This window comes from Amphimedon queenslandica, unplaced genomic scaffold (assembly GCF_000090795.2).
Source record: "Amphimedon queenslandica unplaced genomic scaffold, v1.1 AMPQUscaffold_13522, whole genome shotgun sequence".
NCBI lineage: Eukaryota > Metazoa > Porifera > Demospongiae > Haplosclerida > Niphatidae > Amphimedon > Amphimedon queenslandica.
Window position 1 is genome coordinate 71,134 of NW_003546242.1, and position 18,494 is coordinate 89,627.

The window sequence follows — 18,494 nt, forward strand, 5'->3', positions numbered from 1 at the left end:
GTATGCTCATGCTCTTCTGGCTGGACAGGGTCATCCTGCTCAGACGGTATAACACTACATACAGTAGTACTATAATATCATACACTACCATAATTATAGTATAGTATCAATAGCTGTCAAGGTGATAGAGCTCGGCCAAAAATAAGCAATTCCCTACTATTATTATTTTTGCTAAATAAACTGTTGCTATCCCAAGAAAAAGAAGAAAGCAAGCTTAATAATTGATTTTTTGCATCGTTGCTTAGACTACAGATTATTGTTGCTTACTCTACAGATTGCAGACATGCTAAATAAGCAAATTCTCTGACTAGATTTGATTATAACACTCCCAAACTATAGACCGATGTGAATTACTACATATTGTTTAGATATCGTTGAGTGCTCTAGTAACAATGGAGGCTGTGCTCAGCACTGCTCCAACAGTGAAGGCTCTTATTCCTGCTATTGCTCCAGTGGATATAACTTAGCTACAGATGGACATTCATGTGTAGGTAAGGTCCCTTTGTACTCATAATAGTGAACCAGCAATGTAAACACTAGTATTAAACACTATAATAAAGTACCAGTAATGTAAACACTAGTATTAAACATTATTTATAACAGTGTAGATGTAATATAAACAATAGTGATAAACATCACTCTTACTAGTGTTTATATTGACTTGTGTTCACAGACAGAGACTACACAAAAATATGCTGAGCAAGTTAGTTGGCATAAACATACATTGTTTAGCTTAGTCATCAAATTCTCTCAATCTCAAAGGAGTTTGCACATGTTTAAATTTTAATTGGTATTGACCACCTTTTAGATATCAATGAGTGTAATACCAATAATGGTGGCTGTAGTTATTCGTGCGCCAACAATGATGGCTCTTACACATGTTCTTGCCGTAATGGGTATCATCTAGGCAATGATGATCATACTTGTGTTGGTAAGTACATGACGCAATTGGTTCATATGTGTATCTATTACACCTTATATAGTGTGTGTATGTATGTGTGAGAATACCTAATCTTAATTTATAGATACTAATGAGTGTTTGAATAATAATGGTGGCTGCAGTGACAACTGTAATAATAGTCCTGGTTCTTACTCTTGCTCCTGTAATAGCAACTATTATTTGACTACAGATAAGCACACTTGCTTAGGTTAGTTACATTAATCAACGTGTTAGGATTAGCCACATACACGTACCGTAAATACATAAGTACTTTATTGTTATTACTCTTGTATTTATTTTTGATAGACATTAATGAGTGTACTAATGGAGCTGTTGGTATTGGTATCAACAATGGTACTAATTGGTGTGAGCAATTATGTGTCAATACACCAGGAAGCTATAGATGTGACTGCCATCCTGGTTACATACTCAACAGTGACAATGAAACATGCTCAGGTATCTGCCCCTCTATCCTTTTTTCCTTCTCCTCTCTCTCTCCTCTCCTAGTTAGGTGGGGCCTAACTACTCCTCTCCCTCCTTGCTTTCTCTGTCTCTCTGTGTCTCTCTCTTCCTTTCCCCTCCTCTCTCTCTCCCTCAACTACTTTCCCTTCTATATACCCACCTCTCATTATCTTACCATTGAATGACTATGTTTTTACTCCATACTAGATCTATTAGTTATCTCACTTACTATTGTTTGTGCTTTCATTGTTTAGATATAAACGAGTGTTTGGATAATAATGGGGACTGTAGTCAAATATGTACAAACACGCCAGGATCACACATCTGTTCCTGCCAAAGTGGCTACACACTATTAGAGGACAAAACATCTTGTACAGGTTAATAATGAATATTAATAGTAATTACCTTTATAATAACGTAATGCTGTAGATCACTGTGAGTGTTGTACTGGTGCTGATGATTGTCAGCATGTGTGTCACAATACTGCTGGAAGCTACTACTGTACATGCTGGTCTGGCTATCGTGTCTCAGCTACTAATTCAAGTGCTTGTGAAGGTAATATTGAGATTAATCTTTTATCCTGAAATGAAGCTGTACTTGAATGAAATAAAAATATAATAATCGTAAATTTAGTACACTTCAATTAATTCTATTTACATGTACACTAGATATCAATGAATGTAGTGATGGCAGTTCAGGCTGTGATCAAGTGTGTGTGAATGAGATTGGTGGATACAACTGTTCATGTCTTGATGGGTATAATCTATTGCCTAATGGACACTCATGTGAAGGTTTGTATAGTGTAATAATAATTATTATGTATGTATTGTTACTATTATAATGAAAAATGATAATTGCCTATTCTAAGTTACAGGAAAGTCAAATGTGCGTCACATAAATTCATTCATTGCTTTCTCTAGATATTAATGAGTGCAACAATTCTAATGGAGGTTGTGAGCACAGTTGTATTAACACCCCTGGTTCTCATTACTGTGAATGCCAGTCTGGCTACTACATTAGTACTAATAACAGATCCTGCTTAGGTAAGCTGACACTAGCTACTATAATCAGATAACATAATTACATTATAGATATTGATGAGTGTACTACTAATGCGTCTAATTGCTCTCAAATTTGCGTAAACAATGTTGGTAGCTATACTTGTTCATGCCATCAAGGCTATATCATTAATAGTGACGGAGTATCGTGTGACGGTTAGCAAATGATATATAGCTCTTTGGCCTGTTATGTTTTCTTTCAGATGTTAATGAATGTTCAAATAGTAATGGGGGATGTCAACACAGCTGTGTCAACATTGTCGGTTCCTATATATGCCAATGTAATCCAGGATACAGGATACATAATAATGGTTATTCTTGTGTGGGTAAGTGTTTAGCTAATAGCCTGATACAGAATGAAGCTTCATAAGTTCTTGTCATGAAGAGCATTATAATAATAAACACTGCCTTCATGGACTGTACCTATAGCTGGAAACTTTGGAGAAAATTTTGGCAAATTGCTAAATTTTGAAAACTGACAAGTTTGTGGCCATGTGCCATTGAGCATGCGCATCATGCTTTGAAATGTGGCTATCAAAATGATTTATTATCTATTGAGAGTATTTGTAGATAATAGTTATTTTTACAGATATTGATGAATGTACAAGCAATACATCAAATTGTTCTCAAGTCTGCATTAACAGTATTGGTGGGTTCTCTTGCGATTGCTTTGTGGGATATACTTTAAATACAAATAAAGCATCATGTGACGGTAAGTAATTATTAGTCAATGCTAATAATGTTATATATGGAATTATTGATAGATATTAATGAGTGCTTGAGTGATAATGGAGGATGCCAACAGATATGTATCAATACAGTAGGATCATACGACTGTCAGTGTCGTCAGGGATACAGTAAAAATATCTCCTCATGCATAGGTAATGATATTGAGCATATGGGCATAGTAATTAACACACTAATACAACATGAGCAGTCTACGATGATACATTACACAAGATATATTGAGGCCACAATATTAAAATGTTTTTATATTTGTAGCTCTTGATTGTCCAGTGATAGCAGCACCAATGAATGGGCACATGAGCTGTAGTGGAGAGCAAGTGACCGATCAAAACTGCACGTTTTGGTGTGACCCTGGTTACAATATATCCGGATCATCATTCAGAACATGTCTGGGGTCGAATCAATCCTGGTCGGGGAAAGATACAAGTTGCTCTAAATCACAATGTCCTCCTTTAGCTAGTAATGAGAATACATATGTTGCGTATCCCTGCAGTAATGAGTACTTGGACAACTGTGAGTTGTACTGTGAGACAGGGTACATCAATGATAATGTTGAAATTATCTGGAGTCAAACATGCAATGTCACTGGAGCCCAATCAGAAGCAGTAGACTGGTACCCGAATCAAGCATGCAAAGGTAAACAGATAGCAGTTAAGTGCTTCTTTACATAAATTTTACTCAAAATAATAATGATATTAAAACAAAAGTTTCCGCTGATTACCATAAAAAGGCCCAAAGCCTAAAGTTACATTAAATTAGTTGAACATTGCTTAATTTGATCTGCCATTTTTATAAAACAGTCGGACAGGGTTTCCCACAGGATTTTGGCATTGTGCTTATGCAGCTTCTTGTCAGTGGATTGTCAAGTTGCTCAAAAATAAATTGGGCCTAAAACCCTTATACTAGCTGTGTACAGGGTATTTTGACAAAATCAAACAGAAAGAATTCTTCATTTTTATAATTTTTTCTGATACACATACATGTTCTTATGTTGTGTATAAAGTTTGAGTTGACTCCGATCAAAATTTGATTTTTTATGACTTTTAAATTTGCTCAAAAATTGGGCCATAAACCAAAGGCTAAAGGCTATAGCCTTTGGTCTTTGGCCAAATTTTGTCAAAAATGGCTAGGCGAGAAATCTCTATTTTTATAATTTTTTTCTAATACGCATACATCTTCTTATGTTGTGTATTAACTTTGAGCTGATTCTGATTAAATCTGGATTTTTAAATTAATTTTTAAAGTTTCTCAAAATTGGGCCAAATAATTTCTCACAGGAGCCCACGGGCTCCTGATACAACATGGGCCAAATTATTGCTTGCTATAAATTAAATTTGTATAATTTAACTAGTCAAATTTAAAGTTAGTATAGTGCAAGATTGCCAAAAGGTGGAAAGTGAAATTGCCAAATATTTATAATGTGTGAAAGAATGCATCATATGACACTTTTACATGTACACAAGTCTATTTTTTCAAAAACTGCTTGACGTTTGGTAATAGCTAATCTCTCTTATTATGTTGCATATAGGACGAAATGTTTGTGAGCCTAATCCTTGCATGCCAGGAACGTGCTCAGTAGAAGAGGATGCTATTAATTGTGATTGCTCTGATACATACTACACTGGAGAGAGATGTCAGTTAGGCTATGCTGTGGCCCAGCCTGTACCTCCACTAGTAAAGGGCAGTAGTGAAGAAGTTACTTTAACTTCCAAACCATTGATTCAAACAATAGTATCAATCACTGCTAATGATAACAGCTCGCTTGGTATTAATAAACAAATGATAAGTCTAAGTCCTCAATCAAGCAGTGGGTCTTATACTGTACAAGCTAATAAATCTGGTCTCTATAGAGTTAGCTATGATGCTATTCCTGGTTCATTATACATCAAACCTGATGATACCATAATTCTGGTTACTGAACGCTCTCGTGGAGAAGAGCCTGATTATTTCACATCTCAAGGACTACAAAGTGGTCATCTTGGAGTAGGTTGCTGTAGCAAACAACTCACTTTATCATTAGAGCAGTGTTTTTCTAACCTCACGTTACATTCTTATTGTCAATGGAACCAAACGGAAAGTAGTACTGATGGCGTAGTTCATCTCAGTATTGCTTCATTGTATCTACCAGTCTCCATTGCAGGAGTAAAGGTGCTCAATTCTCTTCCTTTATTTCTTGATACTCACTATTCTACTCATCAGTGTCTGACTTGTGATAAAGCACCAAATCAACACTGTCATACACCTTCATTGATAATGGATTATAACAGTAACATTATTCAAACCATGCTTCAGTATAAGAGCCTATCCGTTTCATTATTTTCTTCTATCAAAAATTTCCTCCCATCATGGTTAAAGATTGAAGTACACTCATTGGCTTCTTCATCATATTCAGTTTACGATTTTATGACGTTTATAGGAACAGCTGAGGAGGTGAAGAGACTTCCTGGTTGTGATAAAATTGAGCTAGCAGACACAAGTGCATTAATATACACACACAGAACAACTTCACTTCTACAAGTTACTATCAATTCTCACCCAGCTTTTTATCATGCACAGCCAGTCAGTCCACTTTGTACTATTATTGATGTGTGTAGTGGACTAGCTCCAACTCTAAAATTGGCAATACCTCCATCGCTAGTTTCAAAGAATAACGCTGCATCAATACGTCCTTTAAATATATTTATAGCTGGTAATGCTCAAGTCAATTTCCAAAGCATTTCCCTACAAGAGGATGGTATTATTGCACCAGAGCTACAAGAACAATTAGTGTACTGGAATGGTAAACATCGCTTTAGGCCCACACTCCCAACACACTATCAATATAAACTTAATATTAACTTTCAAAAAACATTTACTGGGCAAAATCTTGAAGCAGATGTCAAATTTAAAGGATCAGTTTATTATCAGCCTAATGCTACAATAAAAGAGGTACTACATGCATATCAATCAGCTCTCATTATTATTTATAATTTTTATAAATAGGTTCCTGGGTTATTAGTAGGAAAGATTTCTCTTAATGTAACTACAATTACTAATCAAAAATCTGTTAATCTAATGTTAACTTCTGATGAATATCCAGCCATCTTTACCTATCCAATTGAAGGTTAGTCAGTGCACAGTAATGTTTATATTTTAAAATATTCATATAGGGGCTTCATATGAAAATTTGCCAGTTGGTTTATCAGCAATACTGAAATACAATGAACAGTTAACTGATTCATTCTATCGTGATCACTTTTCTATTCCTCAATCAGTGGTTGATTGTCAAATCCTTGCTTTCCTTAGCTTTGATGAATCTTTGAATATCAACAATGTTAGTTTCACCACTGACTGCTTCACTCTCAGCATTGGTAGTCTTCACTTTCAGGAAGGGCTAAGACACAATATTCTCCTGCCTGGTAGTACCACTCAAGACCCATCCGTGTCGTTAATAGTAACATCCTATCGATTATCAGACAGTCCTTACAAATTTGGAAGATTCTCATTTTTAAATACAAATAATGGTCCAGTTCTTAAGGTAATGTATAGCTCCAGTACCAATAAATTGAGAGGTACACTGTATTCTGTCAATATCTCACTCCTCAACTCTCATTCAATAAGCAACATTAGCATAGCAAACAATCAAATGACTTTTCAAGCGCAAGCAAAAGTTTTTATGAATTATGATACACGCATTATTGGAAGTCTTGCAACAAATAACAGTGTTAACATTGAGCTTAATGGGGAATTCGTTGGAACTTTCCGTTCTGACGTTTCATCCTATATTTCACAACACTTGCAAAATGAGTTAAATGATGTCATTAAAAGGAGTAACAGTGCAATAGACAGTGTTGAGATTTCTGAAGAATGGCGTGATGAACTGTATCTTCAACTAACTGACAATAATGACAAATTATTGCAAGAAGAGAAACAGCTCAAAGAAGACAACAAATCGTTAATCGAACTAAAAGCAAACACAAATGATGCACTTAACAACTTGACGATAGCACTAGAATCTTATAGAGTCAATAACGATACATTATCAGTCAACGAATTGCTCTGCAATAATAATGATGCTTGTAATAATGAATGTAACTCTAGACTGAGCTGTCAAACACACAATAATAGCATCACTTTCTCAGTCCCTGGTAGCTGTAGTGAGTATGAACCGGCCAGTCATATTATAAGGCAAGTTAAGGTAGTCCTGGTAGAGGATTGGCAGGAGCAAATTCAGTGTCAATCTTGTTGGGAGACACAATGGCACAAATTCCTCTACATCTCTCAAACTCAATGCTGCAACAAAATCAAAGTCCGAGTACTAGACATGAGCCGATACAAGATACAATACATTAACAGTACAGCTAATGAATCAAAATTACGACCATGCATTGTCAATAATAATACTCAATTATATGATGCTTTGAACTGCAGAGAAGAGATTTCTTGCTACCATGAAATTACAAACGCTTCTTGTTTTACTGATTTAGCTGGCTGTTTACAAGAGCTGGGTGAGTCTTTCGCTACTATTAATTCTACTATCAGCCAGCTGTACTCTACATACCTGAATGCCTTACTCAAGGAAGAAGAAATGAAACTGATCATTGCCAGAAAATATGCCAAGGTTTATAGACTGAGAGAGAACACAGAGTTTCTGGAGAGTTTGTTTCATACAGCTAATCAAAGTTACCACACTAATGTTAAAGCAAACGAAACTCTATTTGAAGAGACTGATGCACTAATTCCTTTTGTGAGCTCCTTTGACAGTCAACCAGTTACAGAAATTGACATCCTAGAAGTAACAAACATCTCATTTCAATTCATGCTCACAAACTACACTCCAGCTATTCTACCAATAGAAATCAGCTATTCAATACTGGATACTGGTGAGGAGCATTCCTTTATTGAGATGGTTAACTTTTTGCAGCCACGAGAGCTCATTCTCCGACAACTGTCAGGCAGTGTATTAGAATCTTATGTATTACTGGTAAGGGGGACAAGAAGGCAAAAACGGGACAATCACGAAGCAATGGCATCCACTTTTTCCAGTTCCATCAAGTTTCATGACACTTGTCTTCAAATTAAAGGCTCTAATCTGTATATTAAACAAATATTGGAATTATTGGGTCAATCCTTTGCTAAGTTAAATAGCACATTGAGTCTCATTAATGCTACTACAATGAAACCCTATACTAACGAGTCTCATAATGGTATCTCTCCAATTATAGCTACTCAGTATAACCTTATCAAAGCAGACGTCTCCAAGCAAAGCCATTCCATGATTGAACTATTAAAAAACAACTCGTTTGCTTCATGGCAGGCTCAGATAGAAGCCATCCACTCAAGCATTGGTCCATTAGAGCTCTTTGGCTGCTCAAGCTATCTTGACTGCATTGGTAGCATTACTAATCAACTAGAAGATATCTTAGAAGACACTGCTGATGCTGTACAGGAGCTTAGTCAGTTGAGACAAATAAAAGATATCATACTACAAGTTGCCTATAATAAAAGTCTGTCATACAATGAAGCATATGATGCTTTAAAGAAACTTTTAACAGTTACAGAGTCAAATATAGTAATTGATCAATGGTGCACTGAGCCACCAATTATTACCACTCATCCACCTTCATCAGTCTCAATTGAGATTAATTCAACCACTGAATTATCTTGCACAGCTAGCTCAAGTCTACTGTATTACTGGGTCAAGGATAACATTACTATACCAGGCTCCAACTCTAATAGACTCATGCTCACTAATGTTGGGTTAGGGGATGAAGGAGAGTATTGGTGTGTTGCTGTCAATGGTGCTGGCTCATCAGCTTCAATACCTTCACTAGTAAATGTTATTATGAAGCCAATATTCAATCTCACTCTACCAAGTCATGCATATGTATACGAGGAAGATACAAGAGGGTTTCAGCTGACGTGTGATGCGTACGGTATTCCTGCTCCAGGCTGGATGTGGTTTTATAAAGAGAATGAAGCTCATAACTGGACTCTTATAAGTAACAGCAACTCTAATGTGCTAACTTTTAATAATATAAGCTTTGATGATGAAGGATGGTATCATTGCTTGGCTCTTAACCCTGCTGGTAATGTCACTAGCACTCCAGTCTTTCTGAATGTATTGTCAGCTGTTACACCAACTATACAATATGAATTTGTTTTAATGTTAAGTGGAGCAAGTGAAGAATGGGTCCAGCCAATTGTTGATTTATTGGTATCGGAAACAAATATATCAGGACTTGTTACTGCTGGTTCTCCTATTGTATTTAGTGGCAATATTACATCCATTTCATTCATCTTACAGAGTGACAATACTATATTACTTGAAGGAATGGAAAGTACCAATAATGAACTAGATGAGCTTGCTATACAAATGATGTCTAGTGCATCACAGCTAGAGCAAGATAAAGAGGCATTGTTATTATTATTGCAAAGAACCAATCAATTGACATTTACTCTTGAAGACAGCACACAAAGTGTATCTCTTATCGATTACACAGTTGGTCCAAGAACTTTTACCTGCTATAAAGAATATCAATTGGATTCGGACCATCTTACATGTGGTATGTCAATAATTTTAAAATTACTGCCACATTGAAATTTCCAATTTTTATAGTTGCTTGTAGGCCTGGGTCCTATGGTCAGGTGTATATGAGGTCATTTGTTGAGAGTGAGACAGTTGGAGAATACATAGAAGAGCTAGTACCACAGTGTTTAGAGTGTCCAGTAGGTACGTATCAGGAAAACGAAGGGCAGAGTGACTGTGTGTCTTGTCCTGCTAATTACAGCACGAGTAGAACTGGCTCTGTATCAGTATCAGATTGTAAAGGTAAAGATTTGTATGTCATGTATCAATATTCATTTCTGTTCATTCTCAGAGTTGTGCAGTCCACATCATTTCTCTCCCACTGGATTGGGCCCTTGCTCTCCATGCCCTCCGCTTACTTATCAACAATATATTGGACAAAGAAAATGCTTTCCTTGTGGTAATGATACCATGTTTGATGCATGTGTAATACCAGTCAGCACGACTTCAATAATTAAAGCTAGCAATACCGTCCCTACTAGTAATACTAATATTGGGCCTAGTGAATCTTCCAGTCGCTATTATACAACAGGTATATAAGTGAAAGCACTATTATTATTAATAATTTTTGAATTATTTTAGAGCATCCCCCACGCTCTACTGTCATTAAAAACTCAACAACAACAATTTCTTCTAAATCTCCAGTTCCCAGTGCAGTAGGGGTAGAGGTTAGAACATAATAGTATAATAATGTTGTCAATATTTATATTATTTTTAGGGAAAGAGCAATCAATTTAGTACTGGAGCAATCATTGGAATAATAGTGGCATTAGTAACTGTTGCCATACTAATAATAAGTAAGATATGAGCTTAGTATGAATTGCATATCAAGTTTCTCTCTATATAGTTCTTATTGTAGCTATTGTCATTACAAGGAGGAAGAAAGCGACACTGCGGCAGCAGGAAACGAGCATTAATCAACCAAGTTATGAAGTCGAGCTAAAATTTAATGATTATGGGAGTCACAATCCTAAGAATTTAGAGGCTGAAAGTGATGACCTTAAATTAAAACAAGATGAAGGAGCTGCTTCTCTCCACATTGATGAATCACACATATATGAAGAGCTACCACCGCCCATAGAGGAAGAAATAACTGAAGAAACAATCAAAGAATTATTACGTCCACCTCTTCCTCCTCCTAATAATCCTTACAGCAGTATTTATGATAATGATGATGATATTATGGAGAAAAAATCACTAAAAGTGGCAGATTTTTATTCATCAAGTGACAAGGAATATTAATTGCATCCGCTAATTTAAGTACCCAAATTTTTTAAATAAAAACACTTAAATTGTTTTATGATGTCCTTTGCTTTAAAATTTTATTGTGAGTCTTTTAAAAATATTTTTAATAATAACTCATTTGTGATTAATTTTTGCATTTAAATTGATGCTAACATACAATGACGTAAAATACTAAAAACAACCATTACTGAAAATAAGCATTCATCTTGAAAGGAAATCAAATATCACTTTATATATAAAACAAGATTCTTTGTAAACCTAAAAACAGACTTCAATATACTATGTCTTCCCTAACAGCTGCTCCTGTTTCTAATTCTGTTGAAGCTGCTAACAATTCTGTCATTGTTTTCGTGACAGTGTTTGTTACACTATTTTTTGTTGCTGCTTCTGGCACCTTCTGTTGTGTATGTGTATGCAATGGCTCCTCTTCCCCTGGCGCAGGCTCCTCTCCACCGAGCAATGACACAAAGAAGAAGGATGAAAAAACAGATCAGGAGATAAAAGAAAAAAAGGAAGTGCAAATTGATCTGCAAGCTCTTCATTATTATATATTCCAGTCAAATCCGAAGTACATTAGCACCATTGAGTTGTCTGGACAGTACTTAAGCGAGTCAGAGGCAGCCAAAAGAGCAGCAAAAGAGAATGGAACTTTATTGAGAACAAATAATGGAAAGGTATGTAAATGTACATGTATGTATGCATGCTGGTTTTAGATCTAATTGATAAATCACCTTCTGTTAATGTATGTACATGTATGTACAGTAAATGGCAATAATATCATTAGTTGTCACTCCCTCTTTCTTGCCAGGTCTACATCAGCACTCCTGGAGGTACACATGCTGAGATTCAGTTCATTAGTGACAATCAAAATCCCAAGACAGTCACTGACCTCTGGATAAAGAATTCACCTTGTGCCTCATGTTCCCAATCCCTCATTCAATATTTCAAGGATTGTCCAAAGAAGCCTACTATTTATATTGGACGTATCTGGCATCTCAATGATTCGTTTGATGATCAAGGATTAATTGATATCATTGAGGCTGGATTTACTCTGAGTGTGTGGGGAGAGCTGAATGCACTACTGTATGGATCTGGGGACACAACAACAGCCAGCTATCTCAATAAATTGAAAAAATAGAGTCCTGAAAAGTGAAAATGATTTTGAAAATGATGGTGCATGCTTCAACAAACATCAGTAGTAACATCCAGTTTTAATGTTATTTCTTATTTTTTCTAAACTAGATAAACAGTCGTATAGTTATTATTAAGATATGCACTCATTCTAGCTACACAGCTAGTCTGCTTAGGCATGATTACTAATGAGGTGTAGTAACATCACCTAACCCTCTATTGGGAGTATATTAGAAATATCAAGAAGCATGGGATATTATCTTTTGATTGTATACTGGTATGTGAACTAAGCAAAGTGAGCCAGCTTACTATTTAAATGTCAACTCAGTCTTGACAAGACTATTTTTGTTCTTCCCACCCAATTTATAGTGGTCATTATCTAGGCATGGACATACAACTGCTACATAAGGCCTGGAATCATATTACATTAAATTATTTTAAATTTAACAGGCCAGACACAGAGCTATTGCTAATGCTGAATTGACTCATGAATATCATTAAATATTGCTCAATACTATAGTGATGGCCAGCAAAGCAAATAACTGGTGTGAACAGTGTGAATGGTGTGGAAGCAAATGATTGGTTGAATTGTATTGCTGACATCCTGTCAGTATTGTTTGTTATTACATGTACAACTATCATCATAATAAGTCAATAACAGTTTAAGGCTGCATGAATGATGAGAAATGAAAAAATGGAGTGTTATATACAACTACACCGTTGATTGACTGATTTACTGTTAGTATAAGATACTATCAAGATCTATTGATACTATATAGTCCACCCATCATACACATGTCTGTAGCTACTCTATAACCTAATGTAGAATCATACTGTCTAATGACTCCTAGTCTTAGATTATCTAGCCATGACAGGAACTACTGAAAATGACAACATTAACTACTGTATATCAAACACAGTCTATACGTACCACAAATACAACAGTGTAATTAATTATACCATAGCACATGCACAATGTGCAGGGGAATACCCAGGGAAATTTAAGCATGCTACTATTACATCAGCATAATTACAATGATTACTATAAATACACACAACTAAAGCATTAACAATACAGCAGGAGTAGTGCAGACTGTGCAGTGTGGCAAATTCATCAGAGTCATTGCAGCTGTAGAGGAAGATGAATCTTAAAGTACAAGTTCTTGCTCCTGTTTTTGCAGGTCTTCTTCTTCTTATCCTTATTATTACCCTGGCTTTCCTCCTTTATTATAAAATAAAGAGGAGGAGGAACAAGCAACACCATGTTTGTCTATCTGAGAGTCCTTTCATAGATTCAAAATGGAAGACATATGTACAATTAGACATTGAGGAAAAGGCGAGTCAGAGCACTCATGGGTTTCAGAAAGAAAAAAAGAGGAATGGTCAATACATCCCACTACCAGCTTCAAATTATTTCGATGATGTCTACGACAGTCCAGGGGAACTAGATGACAGTGAGTATCACAGTGAGTCTGATGCTTGTGACAAAGCTAAGAAGAAGGATGGTAACTTTTTAAGAACTTCAAAAGGAAAGGTACAACTATAAATCATACTAATAATGATTAATTATCTCAATTAGGTGTATACAAGTACTCCTGACAGTATCCATGTTGTCATTCAATTCATAAAGGATAAACCATTACCATCAAACAACACTGAGCTCTGGATTAAAAAGTCTCCTTGCTCTTCATGCTCCTCCAGACTCCTTGATTTATACAAGTTTTCCCCCAAGCCTACACTCTACATTGGAGCCATATCACGCCCTCATCATTCAGACGATGACAAAGGATTGATTCAACTCCTAAAGGAAGGCTTTAATATTAAGGTCTGGGATCCACTTGTTGATGAAAACGATTGTGACGTCAACGAGTACATTAACAACTTAAAGAAGACCATGTGAACAAACACTTATCACTTCAAACAATAAACACCACATGCATGTATATGTAGTAGTAATAATCATTAAATTAATGTCTTTGTTTTCCATTTTTAATGTAATATTCAATCTACCACAGTTTAAAATTACCTGTACATACATGTACTATATTTGCCTGATGAGAAGCCCGGGCATTTATTCATTAACAGGGGGAAAAATTGTGTAAAAATAAAAATAGATTGGCTATAATATGTGCATCTATAGTGAGAATACTTTAAGGACGGGCGTTGATTTAAGCTGGGCTTCTAATCAGGCAAATACGGTACATCTTGTGTGCTGAGTCATTAATTTGATAATAATAATAAATATTTTGCTAAATGTATACAAAAGGCTGTAAGTATAAAAGACATTAAAAGCCAACCTGTACACACGTGTACATGTACATGTACATAAAATAAGGCATAATTCAAAGAAGAGGAGAGACTTCACTAATATGAACTCATCTCACTCACACATTGCATCTGTATTGTGTGCACAATATAAAATTATGAATATTTTACAAACATGCACATGTACATGTAAGTGTAGTGTGGCAACAGACAACCTCAGAAGTACTTAATAGATCTTACAGTTCATGAAACTGTTACACTTTGATGCATGTATACCACTTTTATATGAGTAGAATATGTGGCCTAGACCAGATACTGGATGTACAGTACATGTATATACAGGACCATACTTAATATGTAAACTGTTATTACTGTACAAGGATTTATCATAAAAGAATGTGAAACATCCACACAGTAATTAAATTAACAAAGTAATTAGATTTCCTGTCAGCTATGAGATATACATGTTTATAGAATAAATGGTGACTAGTAGTAAGAGAAGAGAGGTACATGTACAGACAACGTAGCTTGAGTTGGTCCACTGATAACTGTCATATTATACATACATGTAGTTAATATCATAAAGGAAAGACTTTCTATTGATGATGGGTGCATGAAGAGGCCTCTCCAACTATTGTCTAGTGTCTACACTGTACGTGAACATGTAATGCTTGTGTCTTAGGACTCGCTGATGAGTGGGACATGAGTTGCTTCATTTTACATTAATCCATTCAACATTTCACGATACAATTAAGGTACATGTAGAGTACTACATGTACATGTACGTGCGGTACAAGTAATTTACAATAATTCAATCACTTACAGGACATTCTCTCATGATAGCCAATGATTTCACTTGAGACACAAGGACCAATCTCCTGCAGTCCTGCTCTAAGCCTATCCATATTAAGATCAAGAAACGGAGCCAGAAAGCTGCTTATAATCTCAACTATCATCTACATTAACAAAAACAAAGATAAACCATCATAAACAGTTTGTTGATAGATCTATAAATACATTTGACTTACATGGATCAACATTATATTCTTTAAAGGTATAGGTGGCTCCTCTGAGTCTATCCACATTCCTGTGTGTAATACTATATAGTTATAAATTACCACATCTATGTTCATACACCCCATTTTCTTATTCAATTCTTTATCCCTCATATCATATTAATTACAGACACAAAATCTGCATGTAAACGTAGGTTGGTGGGGCTGGGCTGACTCAAAATGGTTGTGTACGTCTTATAAAAATACATGTATGGCAACTTGGATTATCAAATGGTGTAATCTTATTGCTATTAGGCATTTTCATTTCTCTTTCGTTTAAATGTTAGGGCTCAATCCCCTCATCCTCCTCCACATACACATGTACGTGTACAACTGTACATGCAGGCTTAACACTCACTGATAATTCAATAATTATATTAAGACAATAATTCATATATTTACATCAATTAATACAGCTATTAAATAATGAATTAGAAATGATCAAGTTGGATTAAATAAATCATGTTTGTTTATAATACAATATTAAAAAGATTAGTAGTTTCATTTCTGGGCATATTCAATGACATACAATGGTATACAACGATAGCTATTGTAAATTACATATTCTTCGCCAACTGTAACAAATCCCTTTAAATAAAGAGTACATAAAATATATCAACAACTTCAGCTAATAAATACCTTAACAGAGTCGTAATGTGATCCAGGCTCATTCGATTTTGTTGGTTCACGTGTTAATGCTATATCAATATGTCCTTGACTATACACCTGCAATGCATATGTAAGTGATAATTAATAAAATGGGATGGCGGGTATTTTAAACGAGTAAATTCTACATCAATCAGTATAAAGTGATTTTCTAACAGTAACATATACATGTAATAAAATGAAACACTGCAAAGCTATCTACTCACATGCCATCATTAATGTATTTGATCCAATTAGAGGGCATAAAATAAGGTCCTCATTTTATTTTCAGTTAAAAAATATTTTTTTGTATTTTATGCTTGAGGAAAGTTCAAGGAATTATTAAAACTGCTCCAAAAAATTGACGAATAATAACATTATATAATTTATAATACATTGTATTAAACTCTCATATGTACATGTGCATACAGCCAGAAATATTGGGAGTTAACTTGGCAACCAGGTGTCATTGAGCATGCTCAGAATGAAACAAAATGGTGGACTTTATTTTGGAGGATGCTCATTGCAACTGCCAATTAATCCACAAATTTATATTTGTCCCGCCAATACTTTGGGCTATACGGTATCTACATGTGCATGTGCTGTGTCTATTAATACAATTTGAAATAATTGCCATAACATGATTTTAAAATGCAAAAATAGAAATAAAATTAGCTTAATGTAGCATATAGTATATACACGTACACGTACATGTAGTAGATGGTTTTGCTCATTCTGATTCAAATTTATGATACATGACATGTACATGATAATGGACTTAGCTGGGATGTGGTGTGTACTACTTGTAATTATGTACATGTATGTATTGCTAAACTTCATGCATATAATCTACATGTACAATGTACATTTCAGGCCTTCAGAGTACATGATACAGACATTCTGAGGCCACAAGCAGGTTATTTTACATTCTGGATCCCATCTCAGTGTTGCTTTGCAAATAAAGTTAGAACACTTGAAGTGTTGTACTTGTAGTTTGTATACACACCAAAAACAAGAGTACGTTATATTACACTGTACAGTATACATGTACATGTACAAATGGAGAAGTTAGCATACACATACCTTAGTATCTCCAAGAATAACTTTGCAGACATACATTGTTCCCGTAGAATAATGGTGACACTTTATAGGTTTATCGCTGATAAAGACAAATGTTAACTAATACATGCATGAGGCAATTATTTTAAATACCTGAAGTATATCCCTCTTCCAAAGTTGCCTCCATGTGTCAGCCTCACGTCCAGTCCCTCCTCACATATAGCATTTTTACTACCTTTAGAACAATGATAAAGAAGAGCTTCATTCAGCTTAAAATTCTCTCCTCTCGAATGAATGAGTAGCTTGACTTCACTCAAATATCGTATCCATAAATGAAGCGTCTGTATCCTTTCTACTTTCAAGACTTGAAAACCGGAATATTCTAAAGGATATACAACAGTTCTGGCCTCTGGATCTTCAAGACTGATATTAAATAACTTCGACTCAGACCACCAAGAGGGTGCATCACAAGAAATAAAAGGAACAGATGAGGAAGCTATAAATTGCGTGACGAGAGGTAGAGTTGATATATCCCCAGTGGATCGAATACAGAACATTGGGATTGAGAGTGAAGACTTGTAGTCTGATTCATCACCATCAGACTTGCTAGTGTCGGTTTTTGTCATGGTCTTAGCCTTGGGCTTTTGACGCCGTTTGGATTTCGAACGTGATTTCTTACTACTGGCCGGTTGCTTTACAGTAGAGAGTGGAGTAGGTACATGTACACTATTTATATCCGAAGGTGTGGGAGTGATAGAATGATTGGTAAGTGATGTGTTGGGAGTATATGTAGTAGAGTGAGACATGACTGAACAAACAGGAGTACAAGTATTGATAGGAGTCCTACATCCAGGTGAGGTGGTTGCATGTGGATTAACAGATTTAAGGACTGACGACTGTTGAGCTGTAATGCCGCCATTCGATTGAAGTGCCACTTGATAATTTTTATCAAAGGCAGGTGAACCATTCCCTTTATTACCCGTATTGCTGGTACATGTACTGCATTTACTACATCCTGATGCAGGGAAATGCAAGCCACCAGTTTTAATCTTTATAGTAGGGTTCGTCAGCCATCCTTTCTTTGGTTCAAAGGCGGTAACCAGAACATCGTCGTCATCTATATCTGATGACAAAATACGATGCCGTTTTCTAGAAGGAGGATTTAATAAATTTGTACCAGATATTGAAGCACCCATGCTTCCTTCACTGTCTATTATAATGACTTCGTTGTCTTTTGGTCGAGCTTCTGGTTCATCTTCATCATCATCGATGATAATGACCACTTTTTCCGCCATTTAATAAAAACTTGATAAAAATAA

The 18,494-nt window shown here is 35.5% G+C and overlaps 4 protein-coding genes across 4 annotated transcripts in view; 3 read left to right on the forward strand and 1 right to left on the reverse strand.

Annotated features, from left to right (window-relative positions):
• Positions 1–11,198, forward strand: part of LOC109580166 (uncharacterized) — a 14,769-nt gene extending 3,571 nt beyond the window's left edge. Inside the window, exons 2-23 of the mRNA XM_019993253.1 lie at positions 3–46; positions 369–491; positions 809–931; positions 1,026–1,148; positions 1,247–1,396; positions 1,657–1,779; positions 1,832–1,957; positions 2,071–2,193; positions 2,323–2,445; positions 2,494–2,616; positions 2,664–2,786; positions 3,050–3,172; positions 3,225–3,341; positions 3,463–3,843; positions 4,736–6,135; positions 6,190–6,310; positions 6,357–9,752; positions 9,806–10,018; positions 10,068–10,307; positions 10,358–10,443; positions 10,494–10,572; positions 10,623–11,198. Coding sequence (XP_019848812.1) covers positions 3–46; positions 369–491; positions 809–931; positions 1,026–1,148; positions 1,247–1,396; positions 1,657–1,779; positions 1,832–1,957; positions 2,071–2,193; positions 2,323–2,445; positions 2,494–2,616; positions 2,664–2,786; positions 3,050–3,172; positions 3,225–3,341; positions 3,463–3,843; positions 4,736–6,135; positions 6,190–6,310; positions 6,357–9,752; positions 9,806–10,018; positions 10,068–10,307; positions 10,358–10,443; positions 10,494–10,572; positions 10,623–11,017 — 7,855 coding nt within the window. The 3' untranslated portion in view covers positions 11,018–11,198. The remainder of the gene's footprint in view (positions 1–2; positions 47–368; positions 492–808; positions 932–1,025; positions 1,149–1,246; positions 1,397–1,656; positions 1,780–1,831; positions 1,958–2,070; positions 2,194–2,322; positions 2,446–2,493; positions 2,617–2,663; positions 2,787–3,049; positions 3,173–3,224; positions 3,342–3,462; positions 3,844–4,735; positions 6,136–6,189; positions 6,311–6,356; positions 9,753–9,805; positions 10,019–10,067; positions 10,308–10,357; positions 10,444–10,493; positions 10,573–10,622) is intronic.
• A 93-nt stretch (positions 11,199–11,291) lies between these two features.
• LOC109580384 (uncharacterized) lies at positions 11,292–12,873 on the forward strand. The gene is made up of 2 exons (XM_019993480.1): positions 11,292–11,694; positions 11,829–12,873. The coding sequence occupies exons 1-2, from the start codon at positions 11,302–11,304 to the stop codon at positions 12,156–12,158; spliced, it is 723 nt and encodes a 240-aa protein (XP_019849039.1). The 5' UTR covers positions 11,292–11,301; the 3' UTR covers positions 12,159–12,873.
• A 358-nt stretch (positions 12,874–13,231) lies between these two features.
• Positions 13,232–14,342, forward strand: LOC109580418 (uncharacterized). Its single transcript, XM_019993531.1, has 2 exons — positions 13,232–13,685; positions 13,731–14,342. The coding sequence occupies exons 1-2, from the start codon at positions 13,293–13,295 to the stop codon at positions 14,049–14,051; spliced, it is 714 nt and encodes a 237-aa protein (XP_019849090.1). The 5' UTR covers positions 13,232–13,292; the 3' UTR covers positions 14,052–14,342.
• A 1,487-nt stretch (positions 14,343–15,829) lies between these two features.
• Positions 15,830–18,470, reverse strand: LOC109580469 (uncharacterized). The gene is made up of 4 exons (XM_019993867.1): positions 17,329–18,470; positions 17,200–17,275; positions 16,111–16,197; positions 15,830–16,059 (listed from the first exon to the last, which is right to left on the reverse strand). Exons 1-4 carry the CDS (start codon positions 18,468–18,470, stop codon positions 15,973–15,975), a joined length of 1,392 nt encoding a protein of 463 aa, XP_019849426.1. The 3' UTR covers positions 15,830–15,972.
• Between the last annotated feature and the right edge of the window lie 24 nt (positions 18,471–18,494).

Coding starts and splice junctions, on each gene's coding strand:
- LOC109580469 (XM_019993867.1), bottom strand. CDS start 18,470: ATGGCGGAAAAAGTGGTCATTATCATCGATGATGATGAAGATGAACCA. Junction 16,198..17,199: donor TTATTCTTGGAGATACTAAG/GTATGTGTATGC, acceptor TATGCATTGCAG/GTGTATAGTCAAGGACATAT. Junction 16,060..16,110: donor CACATTACGACTCTGTTAAG/GTATTTATTAGC, acceptor CTTTATTTAAAG/GGATTTGTTACAGTTGGCGA.
- LOC109580418 (XM_019993531.1), top strand. CDS start 13,293: ATGAATCTTAAAGTACAAGTTCTTGCTCCTGTTTTTGCAGGTCTTCTT. Junction 13,686..13,730: donor TAAGAACTTCAAAAGGAAAG/GTACAACTATAA, acceptor TATCTCAATTAG/GTGTATACAAGTACTCCTGA.
- LOC109580384 (XM_019993480.1), top strand. CDS start 11,302: ATGTCTTCCCTAACAGCTGCTCCTGTTTCTAATTCTGTTGAAGCTGCT. Junction 11,695..11,828: donor TGAGAACAAATAATGGAAAG/GTATGTAAATGT, acceptor CTTTCTTGCCAG/GTCTACATCAGCACTCCTGG.